The sequence below is a fragment of the Haplochromis burtoni genome, unplaced genomic scaffold (genome assembly GCF_018398535.1).
Source record: "Haplochromis burtoni strain Fernald_Lab_line unplaced genomic scaffold, NCSU_Asbu1 Contig_29, whole genome shotgun sequence".
Classification (NCBI taxonomy): Eukaryota; Metazoa; Chordata; class Actinopteri; order Cichliformes; family Cichlidae; genus Haplochromis; species Haplochromis burtoni.
This window is the reverse complement of record NW_024582390.1, coordinates 971,242-997,438: the sequence shown is the minus strand read 5'-3', so window position 1 is coordinate 997,438 and position 26,197 is coordinate 971,242. Positions and strand designations below refer to the sequence as shown.

Here is a 26,197-nt window from a genome sequence, read left to right as displayed (position 1 = left end):
CATCATTGTAACAAATACAGAGACATTGTCTTGCATGTGTTTGTAAATGCTGTGCAGCTGTCTTTTGAAGTCTACATCTGTGTCAGGATTAACCATTTCCAGTGCTTTTGATTTCAAGACTGACAGATTTTCAATCACTTTTTCAGATGGTGGTAGGTCTTTGAGACCAAGTCTGTTGCTAACTCTGTCACTGAGCTTCCCTGTTAGTGGCATTACATGTCCAACAATGTCCTTATACACAGAATGTCTTATTTCATTTGGGCAAAACAAACAATACTTCTGAGATTTATCACTGAATTGTTGGTTACTTCCAGGTTGTTCACATGGGATCCATTTAAGCATTTTGAGGCAATGAAGTTGTTTGTGAGAAAACTTTGTCAGTAGATCATTACTTTCCAACATTTCCAACAGAACCTGAGCTCTTCTCAGAGCCTCAGTCTGTGAGTTCATGCACAGTTTGTCAGTCAACGTGGCAGCATGTAGCAAATGTTCAGGTGAGACATCTATCTCTTTATTCAGTAATCCGATTTCTGTTAAGCTTTCCAGCATCTGCAGTGAATGAGTGTATGAAGGCGGTGGAAAGAAGTCTGACTCAAAGATGACTTTAAAAGTCTGAACTCTTGGATCAAAAAAGTCAGATGCCTTTTTCAGCTGTCCATTCACCTCAATGAAGCTCAAGTCCTTACAGCTACATTTCAGGGATTCGTTTTGTGAGAAAAGCACCTTACCATGCTGTAAAACCCAAGTCATTGTTTTTTTAGTTTCGTCATTGCTACAATTCCCTTTCCTTATGCTGTCAACAAGAACATTGGCTGCTTCGGCGGTGTCCAAGAGATGAACTTTGAGCAGCTGTAACAGTCTGCGGTCAGTCTCAGTAGAACACTGGATTATGGAATCAGGCACAGGGAGCTCTGTTGGTACTGTTAGGCCTGAGATCAGAAGCAGAGCTTGTTTCGATTGAGCTGCAACACTGAATCCTTTCATGGTTTGAAACAAAGGCAACTTCAATAGAAAATCTTTCTCTGTTTTTGAGAGAGAATCCAGATAAGAGAGATAATCTTTCAGTTCGTTGCGTGCTGTGTGAGAGGCAGATGTGAGCTCTGTCAAGAGATGTTGGAAATCTAAATTAATCAAGACCTTCAAAACACTCCTTGGAGATGGGCACAGCACATATGAGTCAAGGTCTTCATGCTTGAGCCACTCATTTCCTCTCACCACTGTGCCACCAACTTTGTTCACCAACTGAGCTATTCGGTCTGGCAAACTCAAATGCTTGTTTTTCTGAAAGATCAGAGTTGTGTCCTGCTGTAGTTTTGCTACTGATACAGTTTGACTGTGAGACAGAGGACTAACTGGTATTAGAGGTATGTCAGTGAAAGGACTTAACTCATTAAAATGACTGTTGAGAAACCTCCAGAATTCTTGAAACCAATCTAAAGGTGGATGCTGACTGTTGCTGTTTTCCCATGCAACAAGGTTCTTCCCTGTCTGTTTCCAGTCTGGTGGCAAATATCGTCTTGCATATTCAGCTACATGGGATGCATCAATACTGATGACCCTGAAGAAACCTAAAGAACAGATTATAAAATAAAGAGAGATTTTAATTTCTGTGCTGTGATAAAATGTGTAGATGGCACATGCAAATGATTCTGAGGTTACTGCGTTCTATCAAATTACTTTGACTTACTTCTTCTGGCTAGTTGTATTAGATGGGTACTGCAGACAGGAGTGAGATTGTGTGGGATAAAGAGGTGATTGCAGAATGGCAGCAAGATTCTGCAAAAGAAGATAAGTTTGTTAATGCAATGTAACAAAAAGTCTAAAGAGCTTGGAAAGAAAAGCGTTTGTACTTCTTTAAGTTTCTTGAAGATGTTTCACCTCTCATCCGAGAAGAAGCTTCTTCAGTTCTAAGAGCATTTGGTGAAGAGCTCCCAAGTAAAGCCCTATGGGAGTGTCTGCAAGAGGGTCATAGACCCGCTATTGATCCTCTGCCTAATCACACGAGCCAAGGTGTGAAAACAGGTTTGGGTCACAACCAGCCAAGGTTTTGGGTGAACCCATTGTGAAAACTAGCCCCACCCTATCATATGATTTACTGAGGTCAAATGACCCAGGATGTGAGTGGGCGTTAAGGCATCTGGGAAGGGATCTCGAAACTGGATTATAGATGGCAGACAGCTGCCAGATAGACAGTTGCAGATTAAAAGCTAAGTCTTGTCCACTCAGTTGTTCATCTGAGTCTAAAGGACAAGGGTCAGTCCTTCGAGGATGCCAATTGTTAGAGCCAATCCATAGAAAAATATTTTTGGTACTGTTTCAGTTATTATGTCACATGTTTGATTTGTATAAAATGTTATCAGGGAATATATGCAGTGTGTTTACATTTTTTCGGCTAAGATGAACATTGTACGGCGCATGTGTGGTAGCAGGTTAGAATGGAAGTGGACGTGGAAATGTGTGCTGTAGCAGCAAATAGTTTTTTGACCGTGACATTGTGATTTGTTTCTATGTACAAGTCAGAAAATAAACTTGAATAGCTCACATTAAGAAGTGGAAGAATTATTTTTTCAAGGTTTGGCACAGAAATTCGCCACTACACCAATGTTCACATTTTGGACCGAGATGACAGATGGTTTGAAAGAGGAGTAAAAGAAGCCATCTATGTCCACTGTGAATGACTGTGTAGGTCTCATTTATCTTTGAACAGAGGCAGTGGCTTACGACACCAACTGTCTATTAACAAGGGGTCCATGACCCTCTTGGGGACACCCCCATAGGGCTTAAAATCTTAGACTCTCCAGCAATTTCTCTTAGAACCGAAGAAGCTTCTAAGATAAGAGGTGAAACTGTCAGGGTGCTGGGTCTGTGACCTAGCATTTTGAGTTATTTTGTATTTTTGATTACTTATGAGATAATGTTAAGTTCTGGTGTTTTATTAGTTCGTCTTAGTTGAAGTTTAGTCGAGTTTATGTTATTGTCCATGTCTCCTTGTTTATGAGTCTTTTTCTGTTTGTCATGTGTTATCTCCTTGTCTATGTAGGTTCCCCTTGTTTCTCTCTCCTCTGTGTCCCTCTCCCTTTCTTGCCCCCTCTCTGTCTCTTGTGTCAAGCTTGCGTGTCCCTCCATAGTTTAGTTTCGCCCTTGCCTTGCTTTTCTGTTTTGGTATTCAGCCCAAATAAACAACCAGTTTTTTGTCAAACTTCAGTTCTTCTCTCCCATGTCTGCTTTTGGGTCCACACCTCAAACACACCGGCTGCTCAGCCTTGACAGAAATGTCTTCAAGAAACTTAAGTCCAGATGCTTTTCTTTCCAAGCTCTTTAGACTATGATGACCTAGATGATCGAGAACTTTCGCAGACAATATAACAAAAACAAAAGTAATGACATATGTTGAGCAACTTTGTAAGGAGCCATTTGGTATAGGAACATTCTTGGAAATCTGATAAGCCCAGTGCATCTTTCTACCATCTAATGGTGGTAGTACAACATTCACTGTCATGAACTGGCTGTTTACAGGCAGGAAAAGGACCCAAATGCAAACTCTCGGAGACAGGATGTAAACGAAAAAAACCAACAAAAAAACAGCTTTATTTGCTGAATGGATAAGCAATACAAAACTAAACTGGGAAATGCTAAGGATAACACATGATGGAATAAAACACAAGGAGGGGAAACAAGACACAAGGACTCACACAACTAAATAGACACAGATGCACAGAGGGAGACAGAGGGCAAAGACACAAGGGGAAATCTAATAAACCATAGTGAACAAAATAACCTAGGAACCATAGATTGCAAGTGAACTCAAAAATAAGACAGAATAATCAAAAATGTACGAAAACTCAAACCACTGGGTCAGAAGGTAAATCAGATCTTTTGGGATGTTGATAAATTGACAGCCACTTTCTAAATATTCAGTCACAAATCAAATGTGACAGTATTCTCTGTAGTGACAGTAAGAGTGCTTAGTTTTTCCTGTATGCAACAAAATTTAAAGCAACAGCAATCAAACCAAATAAAACATAAGATGACAACTTTAGTCATAATGAATATAACATTTATTTTAAATATTGATAGATGTATCAATACCTTGGAACCCTACCTTGGAAATTCATGGCTGTCAATCAAAGCAGTGTCTTCCTCTCTGTATGAGAAATATCTGAAAGAGCCATCACTGAGTGGAAGGAGCTGAAGACCCTCAAGTTCTTTGTATTGTTCATCACCCAAAATGTACTCCAAAAGACTGAGATTGTCATCTTTGGTGATGTTATCCACACCGGTCCTGTGGAGAATGGCCCTGAGGAATGCTGGAGTAACATGTTTTAGGGTAGCAGGGTTTGGGTAGGCCTCATTTATAACCATTGCAACACTAGCTGGTAAAGTGACAAGATTTTCTCCACATGACACTAAAGCCCTTTTAATGGCAGACAATATGTTGGTGCTTGTTGGGCCATTGCAGGGGAAAACAGCTTCTGATGGAGAGATAAACTGTCTTTCATCTTTAGCAAGAGAGAGGATGGCCACATTCTGTCTGAATAAGTGATGAAAAACATCCAGAGTGAGAGCATGCCATTTTTCTTTGTGTTGTATCTGAGTGAGATCTGGCCACAGATTGTACACAGAGGAAACAGGGAGGATAGAGTTTTGGGCAAGTTTAATGGCATCTTGAATGATCTTGATGTATGCTTGTGGAAACACCTTCTTCATCAGCATTTCATTCCACAAAGCATGTTCATCATGTCTCTGGTCTTCCTCTTGCCATTTGATGTGTCTTCTATTGTCTGTGAGGCCAAAGCATGCATTGACATAAACTGGGAGTCCTGTCTTATTGGATTCATTGTTTGGAAGGGGGAGAAAGCAGCTCAGTCTGCTCTGGCTACAGTCTCTCTTCTCACCACAGGGGAATGCCAGGTCAACTTGAGGTAAAAAGCTCAACTTCTTTGTAAGCAAATCAAGATCTTCTACAACGCCCTCTTTCATGGTACATGTTGTCAGAAGCCACTTTGTCTCTTTTTGGTCTTTTGAACTCACAGTTATAACTTTGAACCTTGTTAGACCCTCAATGACTGACTCCTCTTCTGGCTCCAAAACACCATCTGTGGGGACTGAGGATTTCACTTCAAGTCTGGTGTTAACAGCTCCATCTTCACTAATATGTAACAAGGACACGGAGGTGACATTTTTCAAGAAGAGGAGGCTCAAATCTGCATCTGCAATGAAGCTATCAAAAAGCTCAACCACTTTATCTGAGTCATACAGATTATCAGAAATTTCTGATGCTTCATTGCGTAAAGGAAATCTAAAAATTGTCCCACTGAAGTGCTGATCCTCCATGACAACTTTTGACCATCCATGTTCACATACAAGTGAGACTATATCTCTAAATGGTTGAAACTGATCATGCATATTCAGCAGAACTTCTTGGTCTTCAGAATCATCCAAAGACCACCGAAACCCTCCATTTCTCTCTCCAAATACTTTTTCTTGGGGATCCATCATGCCAAGATGCTCTGAACTCAATATACTTGGCACATCTGTGAACAAAGAAAGTATATGTTCCAGTTCATGTTGTTATAAAATACTTCTCATACTAACTGTGATAATTATAGATAGTTTCACCTGTTATGTGGTAAACAGAGTTGAAGCCGATTCCAAACCTCCCAACTTTGCTTGGGTCATCACGCTTCACACTCCTTCCAGCCATCTGAATTCCTTGCCAGTCTTCAACAGTAAATGCAGCATTGTTGTAGGCATAGAGAGCAGGACCTTTGGAAAAACACAACATGCTCATGACTCATGCTTAAGGCTGATACATCCTCTTCATATGATATTTTGATCTCTAACCGAGAATATTCTAACAGAAAGGCTGGTGTCAATGCAATGCTGTTGGGAATGTTTGAATTTCTGTTGAACATCGTGGCCACAGTCTGGTGTAAATGCAACTAGTTGCAATGCTAACGTGGACTTGCATCTGCTGTCTTAGTCTGCATATTATGATTAAGTTGCAACATGACTGAATATAAGAAACCTGAGATCCACTACCTAATAACCTAATAAGCATGCATCAACCTTTGAACTGAAAAGAACCCACACAGACATGGAGAAATATAAAAGCTTCACAAGGAAGGGCCCCAGGCCAGATTCAAACCCAAGACCTCTTGTTTTTGAAAGGACATGAAAAATAAATGAGGACAGTGGTCTACAAACCAATGTGTGGCACCACATCTTTTATATTTTCTACCATCAGACTCTAATAACAAGCTTGTTGATCTTCCCCAAAAAACTCCCTCTAACATATTTATGATAATCTGGAACTTAAGAAAAAGAAAGTCTAACAGAGGCAAGGTCACCAGGCTATCCGGTCTTTAAGTGATGACGTGACGAATCCTGCTTCTGGGCCTAAAGTAGTCTGCGTTTAATATGGCTTTTGTGTTGTTAACATGTTTAATGTTTTGTATTTTTTTCTATTTAATCTCAAAAAGCTCCTAAAACAGTCAGTGATCACTGTTGACCTCCCTCGGCTTTTATTACCGCTAATCATTTATTTAAGTGTGTTTTTTAATCAATAAAATGTTTTTTAATATCTTGCTGCATTTTGTATAAGTTCATACTCAAGTTTAAATAAACAACAACACTAAAGCTATTCTGTTATACCTGTATGTAAAAAATACACTGCACCCAAAATATTTCATAGTTCAGCAACACTGATCAATCTAATAAACTTAAACCTACTCCATCCTCCCTATTCTGGTATTTTAAAGAGTACTTAGCAGAAATATTAAGCAACCTAACTAATAGGGTTGCAAACTCCCAGCAAAAAAAATAAAAATAGGGAACCACCCTCCACCTCATGATGCTTAATCGACGTAATCAACTTTAATTTGATGCAGGGTGAAAAAAAAATGCACAGAAATCAATTATTTTTCAAGAATAATTAAATAGATTCAACATCTTTCTTCAACAGAATTGCAGACTGCACAGATGGTACCTTCCCAAAGGAAAAAGTACTATAGCTTACTAGGGTATATTAGACTTAACAGTTACTATATACAGTAATGGACTTCTATTGAAATCCAAAATTGTGAATGTGTGAGTGAATGTGAGCGTGAATGGTTGTCTGTCCCTGTGTGTTGGCCCTGCGACAGACTGGCGACCTGTCCAGGGTGTACCCCGCCTCTCGCCCTATGACAGCTGGGATAGGCTCCAGCGCCCCCCGCGACCCTGAAAGGATAAGCGGAAGCGAATGGATGGATGGATGGATGGATGTTCTATACATTTTACATAGATTAAAACTTTGGGTGTAAGATTCAGATAATTATTTATTAAAAGCAGAATTTTAAATGAGAATAAGAAAGAAAAGTATGTCTTTGTGCCCCCTTTTCCCTGTTCAATGCCCTATCGGCCCCCCTGGCTAAACTTTGCTAGATCCGCCCCTGCACAGTTACAGCCGTCAGCTACGTAGAAAAAGATCCTGGTGTAGAAAGTAATATTAAATAAATTCTAACAACAGCTTATCAAGCTTAAACGTGCTGCTGTTGTTCGCCTGCTGGTTTCCTCTTTCTGGTGCAAGTGTGGACCAAAAACAAAGAAGAGAGACGGACTCGCGACAGAAAAGCCGATCAGCTGATCATTAGCAGTTTCAGATTGAAGTAGCACGCAGAGAGGGAGAGAGGACAGTCGCTCCATATATCAGGTTGTTAAGCTTAACTGGGAATGCTTTACAACATTCAGAGATGAACTTACACACTTGCTTTACTTCTCTCTGGGATCACTTTCTCGGAGATGAAATGCTGGTTTGGTAGCGAGGCACAAATACACACAGCCGCTCTATCACGTGAGCAACTGCGCGACGTGCTACGGTTATGAGCCGAGTTACGCCGTGTGCAAGTTTTGTGAGGTGCTTTTTTGATATTTAATGGATCGGATTACATTTTTTATTTCTTCGCCGATATCCGATCCAGTAATTTAGCTCAGTATTTAAACCTTAGGATGTAACTACAGCCCAGCCCATGCAGCAGTATATGAATGACTAACCTCGTATTGTGGATGGATTATCTCAGTTGTTCTCCTTGGCTGAAGTTTGGTCCTTTTACAGCATCCTGCCATGCGATTACATTTGTTCCTGACCACCGAGAACACTCACGTTAACTTTTATCGAGTGGAAAAAAAGTTAGCTTGTTTATATTATGCTAACATAGCTGTGTCGCTAGCGGTCACGTAGCACATCATTATATACCAGCTAGCCAACTTCAGTAACCCTACAAACGTCACTGCTGTTTAGTTTTCTGTCTTCATTTATGCTGGAAGTGATAGACAGAGCTGTACGTTTTAATTTGTTTCCAAAACCCCGCAGTCAGGACATGCTATATTGTATTTAGATGGAAGCTAGCGAGCTAACTTCCTGCTAATTTCTAACTCCGTTAAATGTCATAAATTCCGTTTTCATGGATGCCTGGATGTTAAACTCAATTGTTACACCTAGTAGAGCAGAATGCTGATCATTTTATTACAGATGAAAGACTTTAGACAAAGATGCCAGTGATTGTTTGACTTAGCGACCTGAGTTTGAGTCCAGACACGGCTAGTGACGTCAGACTTAAAGACCGGATTGCAGGGCTACAGGGCACAGGACCATTCAGATTTACACCTACAGCAAATCTAGAACTGCCCTATATTTCTGGCATGTTGTGTAGAAGTATTTGCCCCCTTCCTGATTTCTTAGTTTTTTTTCATATTAGTCACAAATACATGCTACAGATCATCAAATTAATTTAACATTAGACGAAGATAGGTACATAAGGCCCTAAGTCAGGGGTCGGCAACCCGCGGCTCCGGAGCCACATGCGGCTCTTTAGTCCTTATTTTGCGGCTCTGGGTGGCTTGGGAAAATAGAAGAAGTATCTCGCTGAAGTGCATTTTATTTGTGTTTAGTTCTTTTTTTTTTACTTGTAGTTCTAAATTGGAAGATTATTGTGATTTTGAAATATAAAAATAAAATGATATCTTATTATTTTTTTCATCGCTCGCGGAACGCGGTGTACCCGTGCATTTATCAAGACTTTCAACCCCAGATAGGCCAATTATGGATCTTCGGATCCACATTATGTCGGCAGCTGTTCTCCACCGTGAACTATGTTAAAAACAAACACTGCTCCCGCCTCACAGATGACAGCTTACAGTCCTGCGCAAAGATGAAAGCCCCGATTTGCAGACGCTGTGCGCCGAGGTTTGGGACCAGAAGTCTCATTGTAAACATATCACGGCAGACCCGACGATGTTTGCATGAACATGCTTTTCAGCATCTCTTTATTGACCACTTTTCACACACGGTTGCTGTACGCATAAAGCCGGCTGTAGCTTTTCAGCTCACAGCCCGACAACACAACAGCAGAGAGAACAGGCTTTAAGGCGGCGAGGCGCGATTGCGGGTGCCGCTCAGGTGCGTCTGACTCCCATGCAGCGGCACTGCAGACCACGCCCCGGCACACACATTAACCAGGTAAAACACATATTTAGGCAGAATTTTGCAAATATCTTTTTTTTTTTTAAGTGCTTTTTTTCCAATTACTTTTTTTTAAAAAGGGTGGCGGCTCACAACAGTTTTTGTTTGCTACATGGATCATTTTAGTTCAGCTGGGTGTCTTTCCTTTTGTTATATTTCTTTAAGAGTTCAAAATGTGTTAATAATAAATAAAATGTAATTTTCTCTGTAGCACTTCATGGATTCCATAAGCAACACACCTTAGTTGCTCTGTGGATTCTTTTAAAAAGCAGTTAAAAACCTTTCTGTTCAAACAAGCCTTTTGTTGATCTACGTATTTTATATTCTTTACATTATTTACATTTGATCTTTTACATTGTGTATAATGTCTATTGATTGTATTGTTTATTTTAATATTTGTGTACAGCGCTTTGTGACTGCCTGTCTGTGAAAAGCGCTTAATAAATAAACTTTACTTACTTACTTTAGATGTTCGCACAAAGCATAAAGGTAAAAAACAATATATACAGTGTTATCTTCATTTTAGATTTCAAAAAGTATTTGCGGCTCTTTTGCGTGGAAACCGGGTCCAAGTGGCTCTTTGGGTGTTAAAAGTTGCAGACCCCTGCCCTAAGTGGACATGTAGGCGCTCCTCTTCAGGAGAGGAGAAAAGAAGGGGGTCAAAAGCTTCTAGCTGCAATGGAGTGCATTGGAGATAAGGATTTTTGAGCACAAAAGGCCAGATTTGGCCTGAGTGTGACTCTAGAGCAGGGCAGTGGCGTGTCCAGCCATTAAGTTTGTTGAGTTTAGTAAACTTCGGTAAAATTAGAATACCAAGGAAAAAATAACACTTAAAGAATTATTGCAACCGTCGAATTTTGAAGCATGATGAGAGGTGGTGGATTGGCCAGATGCTGGTCGATGTGTAAAAATAACTCAGTTGTTTGGTGGTGGCTATGGCGGAGCTTCCACAGAGGCCAGCAGGTGGATGAGGGAAGGGGAGGCAGGAGGAGGAGAGACCCGAGGCGGCCGCCGGTCCGAGTGTCAGGTGAACTGAACTTCAGGTAAGAAGTTATGACCTGCAGTCTATCTGGGTCAGATATAAACCAAGTTTAGGTGGAGTTTATTTTCGTTGTGCTGACTTTTTACAGTCAGTTACAGTAATCGTTGCGTCTAGCTAGCATGAGGAGTTTCTATACAGTCTGGGTGGGTGCTGATGATGTTATTGATAGTGAACTTTATTAATTATGTCATATAGTAGTTGTTCCAACGTCCTTAAAAAGGAATGGTCCTCATTCAGAGAAAATATTACGCGTTTCGTATTGAGTGAAAAGGCAGTTTGTCCCGACTTCGCTAAATGAAAAAAACACAAAGCTGGAGTTATTCTGTGTCTTTGCTGCACAGCTGCCTCTTCTCTCTCATTCTCTCCCCTCCCTCTCCTGTTCTCTACTTCAATCATGAAACTGATCAATGATCAGCTGATCGGCTTTTCTCTCTTGTTTGTTTATCGCCACTTTGCGCCAGAAAGAGGAAACCAGCGGATGTCGCGCTAAACAACAGCAGCACGTTTAAGCTTGATCAGCTGTTGTTAGAATTTATTAATATTCTCTAGTATCAGCTGATGTTTGCTGGAGCCACAGCTGTAAAAGCTGCTGGTCATGATTCGGTTTGGTATATGTGGTGAGAGGGAAACATGAAGATGAAACCAGGAGATGTCCTTACTGAATCATCAGAGCTGAACAGGTGATGGAGAAACAGGTTTACCTTTTAGGTGACATGGATGAGTTGAAGGGAAGTTATGAACTGTTTCTGAGAGACAAATAACACCAGGATCCTTTTTTAAGGTAGCTGACAGCTGGTAACTGTGCAGGGGCGGGTCTAGCAAAGTGTTGCCAGGGGGCAGGTAGGGCATTAACAGGGAAGAGGGGGGCACAAAGAAATCTTCTTTCTTATTTCATTTAAAATGTCTAGCTTTTAAAAATAATTATCTGAATCTTGAACCAAAGTTTTTATCTGACGTAAAATGTATAGAAATCATACATATATTCAACAAAGACAGTTACATCATGTCACAACAGCTTTGTTTTCATTCAAAGGCTTTATGGCTTTTCAATACCGGTGGGCCGAGCCTCTGTGTAATGCCGATTTTTTGTCCCAGTCCAGCCCTGTTCGGTTAAACTGGCAATGTAATAGAGTAACAATATTTCATCATCAGCCAGTGTTGTTCTTTATCAATATTACCAAAGTTTACCATAAGGCAGCATAGAAAGTATTTACTTGCTTTCAGGTTTCATTCAAATGTTAGTCTTTTCAGTTGTTTCCCCACTTTTTTCCTGTTTCAAAATCAAACACCAGTTTGTGAGAAGATTATCTTCTTTGTTTAATCTGCCTTTTTTAAATAGGCAGATAAAGTTAACATAATAATAAACACTGACAGAGCACTGATTGTATCTCTTGTACTTTATCAACGCAGTATCTAAAAACTTTGCACCGTAGTGGTTAAAATCTCATTCTAATAAGAGTTAAAAGCGCATTCGGTTATTAGGTTTATAGGGTTATTGAATTATGGTTAACGGTTGGTAGATTTTTTTTTTAACATTATCTGCCAATTACATCTGCCACCCTTCTCCAAATCTGTGCCCCTACCTGGCCCCAACAAAAATTTTCTAGACACGCCACTGGAGCAGGGGTGTCGAACTCCAGGCCTTGAGGGCCGGTGTCCTGCAGGTTTTAGATATCACCCTGGCAGTAGCAGTTTTTGATACGGGCGACACGGGCGGTTGCCCGGGGCGGCATCGTGGTGGGGGGCGGCATCACGGACATTGGCAAAAAAAAATAAAAAATTGCTCGTACTCATGCTGCCCCGACGTCAGCCAGTGCATATTGGGAATTTCATAGGCACCAATCGGTTTTCTAGCGCCCATTTGCTGGGAGTAAGGGCGCCCTCGTTTGCGAGGTGCGCCTGCTGCTTGCGGCACAGGGAGGAGAGGGCGGGGTGGCTGGGGATTCTCTGGCTGGCTGGAGCAGCATCTAATAACCAACTCGCAAAATAAAACAAAATAGAAACAAACCAATAAACACGAAAACACCAGACATGATACAGAGTTATAATTTGCACCAAAGTTTTTTCGAAATTCTGTATGCGAAAAGTGAGCGCGAGAGCCCTCGGTGCACCTGCTCGCTGCTGAAGTCAAAGTAAACTTTATTGTCATCTCCGCTACATACAGTCCAGTATATAGAGAGACGAGACGACGAGGCTCCAGTTACAACAGTGCAAATAAATGAACAATAAATATAGTAGAGTAAGAAAATAAATATACACTTTAGGACTCGGGGTAAAGGGATCAATAACAATTTAAAATTTTTATTTTACAGATTGATGATTTAATGTCTCACACACAACCTGTCGAAAGGGGAGGGGAGCCTGCTTCTTCCAAATAGAGCACATTTCATTCATAATGTTGTAAATCCAAGCCCATTATGTATTCATGATCTGAATCCTGGGTTGTGCGAAATCCCAGAAATACACCTTAGACAAAGTGAATCTGTGAACTAAGGTGTAGGTCTATTAGGTTATGTTGTGGTGATCCTCGGGTTGGGGGATGGGTGTTCATACTGGAGTGCAAAATTAAAACCAATGGAAGATGGACAAGTAAAAGTTCAAAGCCATCAGGTCCTCAGTTTAGAAAAAAGAGAAAAGAAGAGGAGGAGAAACGAGCAAAAGATACAGGTAAGCAGATGTGTCACTGGATAAAGGCAGGTCGTTTATTCTGAAACAATCAGAATCAGAATCAGAATACTTTATTAATCCCTAAGGAAATTATGTGGGTTACAGTTGCTCCAAGAAGAAATAGTAAAAAAAAAAAAGTAACAGTAACAGACTAAACTCCAAACAATACATTATGTTACAGATTTTACACATTTAAGAAATAGCACTAATATATACAGGTCACTCAATTATAAATATCAAGGATTAACAGAGGGGATTATAAATAAATATCAAGAAAATTGACAAGAATATTCCAGAGTAGAAAAGAGCATGTGTAGAAAGGATGTAACTATTGCAGTGTTCACAGTGTTTTAGATGGAGGAGTTGTACAGGGAGATGGTCACGGGCAGGAATGATTTCCTGTGTCGGTCAGTGGTGCTTTTTGGTAATCCCAGTCTCTCACTGAACGTGCTCCTGTGACTAGCCAGCATGTCATGTCATGGAGTGGGTGGGAGGTATTATCTAACATTGTCTTTATCTTGGACAACATCTGCCTCTCATACACCATCCTAACGGAGTCCAGCTCCATCCCCACAACATAACTGGCCTTGTGGATCAGTTCATATAGTCTGTTGGCATCTGTGACCCTCAGCCTGCTGCCCCAGCATGTAAAGGCATAGAGGATAGCACTGACCACAACAGAGATACAACAAGATAACATCAATTAGTAGGGATAGTGAAGTGTCACTTGGCTATGATAGTAAACAGTAGACACTGATGTAGCTTACTGAATCTTTTGGACTGTGTTCAGCACAATATTAATTAGTCATTGTCAATTGTTGATTTGTCCTATTCTCATTGTATGATATATGTGTGTGTCTGTGTGTATGTTTCTCTGGTGAAATTCAGTATGGTTCCGACAACAGTTTTATGTTAATGGACAATCCTTAATATGTTATATCCTTAACGCACCCACGTTGGTAGGCTGTGGTTGCAGTATTTGCCGTAGCAGCATCCCAAACATGAAAGGCAGCTGAGGATTGTGGCAGTGGGCATGAAGATACCACTCACCAGTCCATGGACGCTTTCATCAACAGCATTGTAAAAGTGGACTACAGCGCTGCCGTACTGATACTGCGCTACCCCTACATAGTCCAGAAAGTAGAAGCAATAATGAGCAAGGTCAGACTTTCCTCCCAGTACGTGAGCTACAACACTGAATGCAGAGTAGGTAGGTAAAGAGGAGAGGAAGAGGACAGGATGAAGATGCGCAGGGGCCACGAATGATGGTCACTGATAAAGTCCACAGTCTCAGTAAGCTGGCACAATTTAATCAGCAACACTAAAAATGCCACCAGGTGAGTCCAGATGTTTAGGGTTCCATTGTGGCGCTGAAACAAGGACAGGAAGTAGTAGCACCAGTTTTGGTTGAGCGGGGGGGGCAGAGGGAGTGTTCGCCCAGGGCGCCAAACAGGCTAGGACCGCCACTGCACCCTGGGTTAACACATCTGAATCAAATGATTTATGCTGGCATTAGGTATTTTCTGTTCTGCAGTTTGCCCTCTAGTGTTTTTTTTGTGTTGCCATCCATGCCTTCACAAGTTGATAAATGGCATAATCTGTAAGTAAAATTGTTTGTTATCACTGAGACGACTTGTGTGCATTATTATTTGTTGTGAAAGCGTAATATAGTTTGTAGTTTGAATTTAATTTGAATGCGTGTATAACCTAAGCTAGTAAGGTTAAGCTAGCACATATGCCATGTGGTTTCTTTAACATTTTGATCATGAGCGTGATTTCATTTGATGTTTCATTCAGGCACTCACTAAGCAGATAAATATTGTGCTCATATTTTTGAATATGTGACTTACTGTGGTGTGTGTGTTATATTGTATATTGATGCAATATTTTTATTGGTTTATTTCTGGTTTTGTCAACAGTTTCACACTTTTTCCTTATTAAATCATCCCACTTAACACATCGGCCTGTTCCTTGGATTTTAATTAGGAGAGTGTTTAGCTGTCTGTATAGCTGAGTCTATGTTCATGAGGAAAACACTTAGTGAGGACAGATCATGATTAGTTCATTACCAGGCCTCTGGAGAACTTCAAGACATGGTGAGGAGGTAATTTAGCCTTTTAAATCAGCTGTGTTGGATCAAGGACCCATCTAAACCCTGCAGGACACCTGCCCTTGAGGACTGGACTTCGACACCTGTGCTCTACAGTTATCCTGCGTGAGTCAGATGCACTGTTTGTGTATTGACAGTGCATCAATATCAATGGCACGCTTCACAGATGCGAGAGCCAGGAGAAATGTAGTCTTCAAAGACAGAATTTTCACATGGCTTTGTGCCTCAAATGGTGAAAATGCCCCCAGCACCAGGGATAAATACCATGTGGGGACGAGAGGTTTAGACACCGGATAGAGTCGTCATGCCCCTTTCATAAAATGGTGGACCTACGGGTGATGGCTCACTGGGCCATCCACGAAGCCCACATGACAGGCTGAAATGTTTGTTAGATATACTTTAATTGTGGAAAAGACCTTTCCTTTATCTAACAGTTCCTAGAGAAAGGAGAGAATTGTTGTCACAGAGCATTGAAAGGAGAGATCATGAGACTTTCCACACCACTCCTCAAATACCCTCCACTTGTTCTCATACAATGATCTTGTGGAGGAGGCTCTAGCACTCTGAATAGTGGTTATAACACCCTGGGGAGGTCTAAAATTTAACCTCTCACAGGCCAAGCCCACAGGGCGAGGCACTGGGGGTGAGAGTGAAAAATCTCCTCCCTGGCTTGGGAGACTAGGTCTCGTCTGATAGGGAGAGGCCAAAGTTCGCTCCACAAAAGGGGCATAATCTCCGCTAACCAATGGGACCTCATCCACCTTGGGGCAATCAATATCATTGTTAGCCTTCTCTCTCTCACTCTGGTTAGAGTGGGAGAAATTAAAGCCAGTGGAGGGAACGCATAAAGCAGAGCATGTGGCCATTCGCGAGCTAATGCATTTAGCCCTAGCGGAGCCTCCTAGTCCCTCAGGGAGAAATATGGAGGACACTGAGCGTTCTTCCTCAAGGCAAACAGGTCGACCTGTGGCTGGCCAAAGCTGGTCCAGATTTGGGTCACCACCCCTGGGTGCAGGGTCCAGTCCCCGTACTGCAGGTTCCCCCTGGACATTAAATCTGCTTCCAAGTTCAGAGCTCCTGGAATGTGAGTAGCTCTCAGTGACAACAGATTGATGCTGCTCCACATGAACAGTTTGCGAGCCAGCATGTGAAAAGGACCTGTCTGTTGATGTACGCCACAACAGTGGTGTTGTCTGTGCTGATCAGAACGTGGTGGTTTCTTAACAGGGGAACAAAGTGACTCAGTGCTAGAAATGCTGCTAGCAATTCTAGCCAGTTGATGTGAGCACCCCTGTCATGAGTCCCAGTTGCTGCTCACTGCTCTGCCCTTGTGAGTGACACCCCCGCCTGTGAGACTCGCGTCCGTGGTCACCACCTTCCTGGCTGTGACAGCCCTTGGTGACACCCCCTGAGTGAGAAATGTGGGGTTTCTCCAACAGTGGAGTGCCGCAGTGCAGTCTGCTGTCAATGCTGTCACTTTGATATGGGGGTGGTGGCGGTTTCGACTGAGTCTTAGTAATGCAACCCATCGCTTAAACTCCCTCATATGCAGTCTGCCTAGTGGGATGATTGCCAGTGAAGATGCCATTAATCTCAGCATCTGCAGGCATCTTCTGAATGGGAGATATCTTCCCACCTGAAAAATGCAGGCATGTGATAGCATTTTTTTTACTCTGTCCACAGAGTAAAAAAAATGGAGCTTAGAGCTGTTCCTATGAAAGAGATGGCCTGAGCTGGCTGCAGGACACTCTTTCCTTTCTCTGTTCGAAAGCCCCGACAAGTTCAGCCATCTTGCCCTCTCCTGCAGGATGAGGATGCTGAAAGCTCTGCCCGCCACTTGTACTGCTGCTGTAGTGAGGTGGAGACAGTGGTCCGTGACAGCGCCCAGCTCTTGCCACAGCTTGGTAGCATCGTTGTCCAATTTTATGAAAAATTGTATTAGTTTTATGCCAAATGTAATGGGACACACAGCTTCCAATCAGTTCAGCTTTTGTCTTGTCAGTCAAGAGAATATTTTCCCAAAAATCTTAGGAATTATTAACATTTTTTTTTTTTTGGCAAATGTGAGATGAGCCTTTGTGTTCTTTTTGGTCAGTAGTGGTTTTCTCCTTAGAACTCTCCCCCATTAAAGACATTTTTGCCCAGTCTCTTTCTAATTTTTGAATCATAAACACTAATGAAAACTGAAACAAGTGAAGCCTGCAGTTCTTTAGATGTTGTTTTGAGGTCTTTTGTGACCTCCTGGATGAGTTGTTGATGCACTTTTGGAGTAAATTTGGTAGGCCAACAATTACTGGGAAGGGTCACCATTGTTCCAAGTTTTCTTAAAATTGTGGATGGTTTGCTGGAGTCCCAAAGCCTTGAAAAATGGCTTTGTAACCATTTCCAGTCCGACAGATAACTGATTTTGTTTCTTATATTCTTGAGGTTTTTTTTTTTTTTAGGTTTTGGCATGATGTGTTGCTTGCTGAACTCTTTTAGCTTACTTCACTTTTGTCAGTGTTTAGTGTTTAAATTAAAAACAAACAAAAACATCTTAACAACTAGAGCTCTTTTTTGATGTGAGGCTGTTTATTAGGTTCTATTTTTTCTGTATTATTTCTTTTAGATAAAAAATGTTTTGGAAATTTATGTTTTCTGAAAAAAACTCTTATTGTCATTCAATGAATACCTTGATATTTTCCCAGTTCTTCAGTCCAAATGCTCTCAGTCCCATAGCTTCTCTCATCATGGATAAATACCACTTCTGTAGCTCGAGCATCATCTGCATTTTGAATCAGCTCCTGATTGACAAATAAAAACAACTATTAACAGAAAATAACCAATGCAAGCTAGTACTTATATAATTATATAAAACTGACACACTTTTTCTCAGCTATTTTGACTTATTGTAGCAGGAAAGGTGACGTGAATGATGGCTTTGTTCCAAGAAGTGCCCCATCTCTCCTGTGAACCAGCATACCAAACACTGAAAGTGGCTCATCTAAATGGGATCTAGCCCTGTTTTAATTAGCCATTTAGGTTTCCTGCTTTAACATAAAACTATCAACAGTGAGAAGATCAGTTTCAGTTTCCACTGTTAACATTCCTGTTGTGTCCTACACATTAACTTCACATTATTTGTTAATCCATTGCAATCCAATCCAACTTTATTTATAAAGCACTTTAAAATACCCAGTACAGGACCAAAGTGCTGTACAGTAAATAGGTTAAGAACAATAGAATAAAATAAAACAGCAAAAAATAAAACACATAATACAAAAAAAAAATTCAATTAAAACAGCATAGAATCAACTAACACAACTAAAATAAAAATAAACTAAAACCAACATCTCACAAGGTGTCAAAGTCCAGGGTGAAGAGATGGATTTTCAGAAGTGATTTAAAAACAGGCAAAGAAGAGGCCTGTCTAATCTCTAAAGAGAGATCGTTCCACAGTTTGGGAGCTATTACAGCAAAAGCGCGATCTCCTCTAAGTTTACATTCAGTTCAGGGTACATTCAGGAACTGTGGATCAGCTGACCTGAGAGAACGGGTGGGTGTATAAGCTGAGAAAGATAAGATGGGGCTAGGCCATGGAGGGCTTTAAAAGCAAATAAAAGAATTTTAAAATTATTCCTAAAAGAAATGGGCAGCCAGTGAAGTGAAGCTAAAATAGGGGAAATGTGCTCAAACTTTCGAGTGCCAGTTATTGGAACACCTTGTGTCTTCCTTTTATATTTTATTTTCCCTTGCTGTAAGAGCTCTGTAACGCCGAAGTTTCTCATCCGTGGGATAATAAAGGTTTATTCTATCCTATTTGACTCTCAGGTCTCAGTGGAGCTACCAAATACCGTCACCGCAGCCTTTTTGTCATTGAATTTTAAAAAGTTAAGAGACATCCAAGCCTGAATGTCATCAAGAACCTGAAGAATGGCTGTATGGAATATGTGCCTTTTTTCTTTAGAGGGACATAGATCTGACAGTTGTCAGCATAAAAGTGGAGCAGATACAAAGTGTGTGTGTGGGGGGGGGTAGACCTGAGCCCTGTGGGACACCACACAAGAGAGGAGCGGAGGACGACACATGGTCGCAGAGACTGACACAAAAAGTTTGCCCCGCCAAGTAACACCTGAACCACTTCAGTGCTGTGCTCCTAATGTTCACCCACTGCTCCAAATGAAAGAGTAAAATGGCATGATCCACTGTATCAAACACAGCTGTCAAATCTAAAAGCAAGAACAACCCAGCGTCAGTAGCTAAAAATATGTCATTAAAAACTTTTCAAAGGGCTGATTCAGTGCTATGTAAGGGTTTAAAACCACTTAAAAAACCTCTAAAACATTTTTTTTTCCAGGAATGTCATTAATTGGCTGTGAGCTATCTTTTCAAGAATTTTGGAAAGAAAAGGTAGTTTGGACATAGGCCTGTAATTTTCAAGAATTGTAGGATCAAAAGTAGGTTTTTTTAATCAGGGTATGACTACGGCATGTTTAAAATCTTTTGGGACTACACCTGATTTCAAACTGTGGTTTACCAGGTCAAGAACCAAAGGTCCAACTGTTGGTAAATCTCTTTAAGAGTCGAGGAGGGACAGCATCATTTGGAGACCCTGCAGGCTTAAAACGACCAACAGTCTCCTTTAAAGCAGACAGAGTCACCGGCTCAAACCTGTCAAAGACAGAAGTGCAGGAAGCAGAGACTGAGGGGTCATGAGCAAAAGGAGAGATTTGAGCCCCGGTGGAGGAGATCTCAATAAAAAAGCGTAAAAAAAATTCACAGGCTGCAGACGAGGGCTGATAGTATGTGGCGCACTAAGAACAGAGATAATGGTTTTAAATAAAACACGTGGGTTGTGAGAGTTTGACAGAATAATGCCAGATAAGTGGGTGTTTTTTGGCATCTTTTACAGTTTTTTGATATTGACGCCAACAGTGCTTTAGCATCTGGAATGACACTTGTAGTGGTCATGTCGTTCAGCCAGGGCTCAGATTTAACTTTAGGCTGCCTGGTTTTTAATGGAGCCACAGTGTCCATAGCATTCCGGCAGGTGGAATAAAACCATGAGCTCCTCAGTCTGGCTGCATAAAAGCTCCAGGATTTTACAGTTCTGGTTAAAAACTGTTGAAAACTGCTCAGCAGTGGAGGAGTTAAAAACGCGACACCGCCGAGCAACAGTGCAAGGTTTAACTGAGGCACAGGCAAGAGAAACTTCACATCAAACATCACAGGACTATGGTCAGAAAACACAGCATCACAAATCTTTACGTTAAAAACAGAAAAGTCATGAGATAAAACAAGATCAAGTGTGTGTTGTAGGAATTTGCAGTGCTTCAATAATGCTATGCTTTTTATTAATGAAGTTATATAGTGTAGTATTAAGTGGACACAGCTCTGAAAAATAAAGGCATTAGATCATGTGTCCTTGGGGAGTAGAAAGCTGTAGACTCTCGCTCACGCTTGCCTGGGAAAAAGTAGATAAGAGGGGACCATCTGTAGTGGAAAGTTACTGAGACACTGTTGTTTAGACTAGAATGAGAGCTTCTGTAATAAAACTGTTAGGGGCACGCCACCATTTTGAGATGCGCGGCAACGTGTCATGCAGGATGCATCTCCCTTCTAGAAGTTTTGTGAAAGAGAAAAAAAGTGTTGAATGGTCTACTGAGCAGTGTTTTGTCCTCCATCGGATGCCTCTGAGGAATCAAAAGAACTCCGTGAAGTGCTGATATTTAACAGTGTCCACGTTCATGTGTGCGACCGGTCACACATTGCACCAGATTAAAAGAATCAATAAGTTTTAAAAAGCCCTTTGCCATGGGCATATCAGGACAAAACACATGAATATTAAAATCCCCAACAATAAGAACACGATCATATTGTATGTATGTATTCAGCCAAGAAGTCAGCAAAGTCATTCACTAAGTCCTTGTTGTATTTTGGAGGCTGATAAACACTGTTGTTGTGTTGTGTGCATTGGTTGTGTGCAGCCAGTTCAAAGCTGGTGAATTACAGTGTTGATAGCTGCTTACATTTAAAATGACTTTAAAAAATAGTAGCTATTCCTCCTCCTCGGCCCAACATCTGTGGGGAATTAAAATAGCAGCAGGTCAGGGCCAAGGGCTGGTTTCCTACAGATTTCTAAAGGACTGGAAATCTTTTTGCAACCCCATGAAGTACTTAATGAAGTAATTTATATAATGAGTTTTTGGCAGAGCATTACACCAACCTTCAAAATTTGTCCACCATCTGGATATCGACGTAGAATATCTTTCAGGTAGTCAATGAAGGGCGGGGCTGTAGCCCCGAAAGAAGTCCTGAACAAAGCAGCAGCAACAGTAACAAATTAAGTGACAAACTAAGTCATTAAGTAAGAAATGAAAGAAACTCAAAAAAAAAAAAACTCAAAACAAAGTGAATCCTTATGATACAATGATAATAGGAAAGAGCTAATGTTAGACAAGATTGTGTATTTGACTATTTGAAGCTGTAAGTTTTATTAAATTTAAAAGGGACACTTACTTGATGTAAATTGGAAGAACATGGCACTATGAATATGAATGAATATGAATTTTATATCTTATACTATTAGTTAGTATAAAATTTAGGGATCTGGTGACAAATGATTGAACTCATTCAATGAGACAACTAAAGATGTGCACTCAAAGACTATCATAACAAATCCTAAATCTCTGTGCTTATAATTTCCTTTTATCAGTTTTTTTCTGACACTTTTACATCACCAAACAATTGTGTCAAAGTCATGGTAGTGCAGCCACACCGAGTTCACACTAAGTGGTGATAAAACATTTGGAATGTTGCAAAAGCATTAAGCCCTATTTTTTTAAACAATGAAAACTAGTCAGTTGTCAGTAAGGGATTTAATACATAATTTGAAGCAAGCAAACTCAAAAATGGTATTAGTGCCAAAATCATTTTAATATCAATCAGTATTTTCTACAGTACTTCCTACAGAAGAACTGTACTTCCTACAGAAGTCCAGAACAGCATATTCTATTGTTCTGTATACAGTAGGAAGTACTGTATACAGAACATTAAAGTAAAAACAAATCAGCTCACCGAGCTTTCTTCTTTGCTTTTACACTCATCATTCCAGGGTCGTTTTCTGTAAGAAATTCAGGGTATTGTGACACATTATACAAACTATATTTGCTCATAATAAACTAAAACTGAAAACGGTTGCTGACATTAACTGTCATTTAGCATAAAACAAGCAAAACCCTTTAAACAGATGACTGTTTCTATAAAATGCAAAGAAAAACACAAAGCCCAAGAAACTTAACTGAACCTGAAGGGAAAACACGGATCCTATCAGCTGTACAGATAAGGGAGTGTTGAGTGTATCATAAATTACCTGGTTTCTGCTAACAAACAATAAAAAATAGGTCCACATTTAAGCATATTTGTATTTATATGGAAATAGCTCAAAAAATCACCTCATTTCCTTTCCTAGGAACCAGTTTTTCTACTGTATGGGATGGATTCAAGCAAACATATCTGCACTATCCCTGATTAACAGCCAACTTTCTGAAGCACACAAAAACAATAAAATATCAACCACCATTTACACATTACTAAACCAACCCATTCGTGGTTAAATATTAGCCAGCATCTGACTAGAACAATTAAATATATGACTCATTATGTTAAAGAACAAGGCAAGGAACAAGGAAAAAGGTTTTTTTTATCCACACAGTGTCATGAAAGCCACACATTCAAGAGTCACCTATATGGTGATGACATATATAGTTTTAGGATTACACAGAGTAAGTAACTGCAATACTTTACTGATGTCATTAAAATATTATTACTAATACTAGTAAAAATATAAAACAAAACAAAACTAATACACAAGTACATCTACTCCTCATTTAATCCTTTTTCCATTAGCACCTATTTGGGTGGCTGTGGCTCAGGTGGTAGAGCAGCTACTGATTAGAAGGTTGGTGGTTCGATCCTTAGCTTCCCCAGTCTACATGCTAAATATCCTTGGGCAAGATACTAACCCCAAGTTGCCCTCCGATGCGTTCATTGGCGTGTGAATGGAGATTAGTTTGCACTTGTGTTTAGAAGTGCTTGTGTGAATGTTTTCCTTTTCAGTGCCTTTCCCTTGATTTGAATTGTCATAACTGCGTGGACTGAATATAAATTAGCTGTCTCACCTGAGGCAGCTAATTTATAGGCAACTACAGTTTACTCTTACACAGAGTAGGTAACTGCAATACTTTACTGATGACATTAAGAGATTAAAATCATATTACCTCGGTCATCGCAGTGAAAGGTAGAGATGTTCCAAATAAATAGCGATACTGTATCCGTCAGCTTTATATAAAGGCTGCTGGTGGCCAGTGTCGCCCGTCGGTTCTAGTCAAGTTTCGTTTAGAAACGAAACTTAAAAGAAAGAAGAAGAAGAAAAAAAAGCGTCCATTTACACGTTGGCTCTCAGGTGTGTAAGGTTAACTCACTACTTCCCATTGAGGACAGTTGTCCCGTCGCTCGCTAGATGATGCTGCAGCCCGTTTGCATCGCCTTCTTGAAGGAAAACGATTAAATGTTACTGTTATTTAGCTCTGGTTAATAGATTGTTTTTACCGCATTCGCACGAAAAGTACTTGTATTCAAGCACATTTCTTAGGAAGGGTATGGGAAAATCGTTGTTTGTATGCTGCTTACGTCCTCCGCATTGTTTAAAACGAAGCACGGCTTACTATAGTTGATAGGCTAGTGTACGCATCTTCCCACAGACAAACACTAGCTCATAACACAACTGACACGACAAGTGTGGTAAAGCGTAAATACTATGGGATGCATACAACATGCTGATTTAAAAAGGGGTTTCTATTCCCAGCAAACATGCCTGTGCAGCAGGGGCGGATCTAGAGAAATTTTCTTAGGGTGGCAAAGAAATCAAATGGGGTGGCAAAATCAAGGCTTTTTTTTTTCAAACACATATGCATGTGGTTACATATGGTTAAAATGATTCAAATGCAGTAAGTATACATGTTTTTCATATAAATATAGTCTATAACTTAATTATTGTCTGTAGCCCACATAATTACATACTTTAGTTACATAAAACATGTGAGTTTTGATGTTATGTACTGTATAGCCTGTATAATAAATAAATATGTAGCCCAATAAGTATAAAATCCAGAAAGCTACACAACATGGGGCGGTTCATTTACAAACACACATCTAACTTGAGTTTTACACTGTTTTTTGTTATAAAACAATCAAATTGTTACATGCTTAAATTACACAAAATGTCAGAAATCTGCACTGTCATGAACAAAAATTTTAACCTAATTTTTCATGATTTGTTGGATTAACCCACTGAGGTCTGAAATACAACCGGCTATTTTTGACTAATTTTGAGTTTACGTTTGTAGTTCACCCTCAAATTGTTTCATTTTATTTTTTCCCCTTGCCTTGTATGGTATCATTAGTTTCACCTCAACTGAATTTAGTTGTTTTTTTTTCACTGACATACTGCATTAGTACTACTATTACTATTAATAGTACTATTACTGATCTGAAATCACACAAAGAACTTTAAACCCTAGTAGTATTTTTTACTGTAAAAAAAAACCCAGACATGTTGAGTAATTTTTTATAACTTGAAATGCAAATATAAATTGTACATTTTGTAAACATATACAACTATTTATCTAAAAATGCAGCCAATACACCTGCCTTTTTTTCATTTTGTACAACCATTTAAAAATATTACTAAAACTAAAATGAGAGATCAATCAGGTTTCGCAATAAGATGCCCCACAAATGATGTGTGCCAGTAAAAAAAAAAAAAGTTTGCCCACCAAAAGACAGAAGAGAACAGCACAGGGACAAACCTGCAGGCCTGACAACAGCAGGTGTATCACTCCGCTGGTTTTCTACTTAGTGACAGTGTTTACGTTGCAAATGTGCCTTTGTGACATTCATTAGTGCCCTCACTGACACACAAAACGACTACACAACAGAACAGCTACACAACACAACACACTAAGTATACACTCCACACTAAATGTCACAAATCTCCCACATCTAAAAACTCTCTCGCTCTCTCTTTCCCTCTCTCTCTCACTCGCTCGCTCTGTCTCGCTGCCGAAAAGTTTTGGGAGTGACTCCCAAAACTTTTCCCTCTTCCTAAACAACAAAATCCCACATATTGACTTTTTTAAAAATTGGTCGACATGGTGCATTTTTCCACCGATAGGAAAGAGGTGGCTTTTTTTCCTTTCTTTACTGTTTTCGCGCTTTCCTTAGAAAACGCTTAAAACACACACACACACAAAAATGTGACAACAGTATTTAGTAAAAAGCGTGGCTTATATATATTACCACAACTCTGGATTTACTGGCCTGTAATTAAAATTTAAAAACTTTGAAGTCCGAACTTTCAATGTGGGCTGAAATAGAGACTCAGCGTGGCTGCAGCTTATGTCAGCTTAGATCAGTCATGTGATTTGGAGGTGCAGCGTGTCCATGGACCACAGAGGGTTAACAACACTCACCTTCCTTCCATTTCCAGAGTGTAACATCCAACCACCTGTGTAAAATCCGAAATTCCCATGGTGTTGTTCAAAATGTGCTCTGGCACAATCATAAGCATGCTTGCTACTGAAAACAAGAAAAAAGCCGAGCCCTGCTATGGGCTGAACCATTTGTTAATGGTGCAGGGGGGGAACACTATCCAATATCTTCAGTGTTAGCATTTATATTCACTGTTGACTGTAACTACGCTCAAACTGTTAATGCTATCTTATTTTAATAAACAACACTGTCATATGCAAAACTGGGGTGGCACTTGGGGTGGCAAGGGATCATTTTAGGGTGGCACTTGCCACCCCATGCCACCCTTCTAGATCCGCCCCTGCTG

At 40.3% G+C, this 26,197-nt stretch overlaps 1 protein-coding gene across 1 annotated transcript; it reads right to left on the bottom strand.

The window, feature by feature from the left end:
• On the bottom strand, positions 1-25,976 carry LOC102307600 (sacsin-like; the record flags this gene model as incomplete). Its single annotated transcript, XM_014332409.2, is given in 8 exon segments — positions 1-1,568; positions 1,688-1,776; positions 4,103-5,534; positions 5,620-5,766; positions 17,993-18,104; positions 21,527-21,614; positions 22,378-22,423; positions 25,833-25,976. Coding segments are annotated over 7 exon segments (3,468 nt in total), but the record flags the coding sequence as incomplete, so codon positions are not given.
• Between the last annotated feature and the right edge of the window lie 221 nt (positions 25,977-26,197).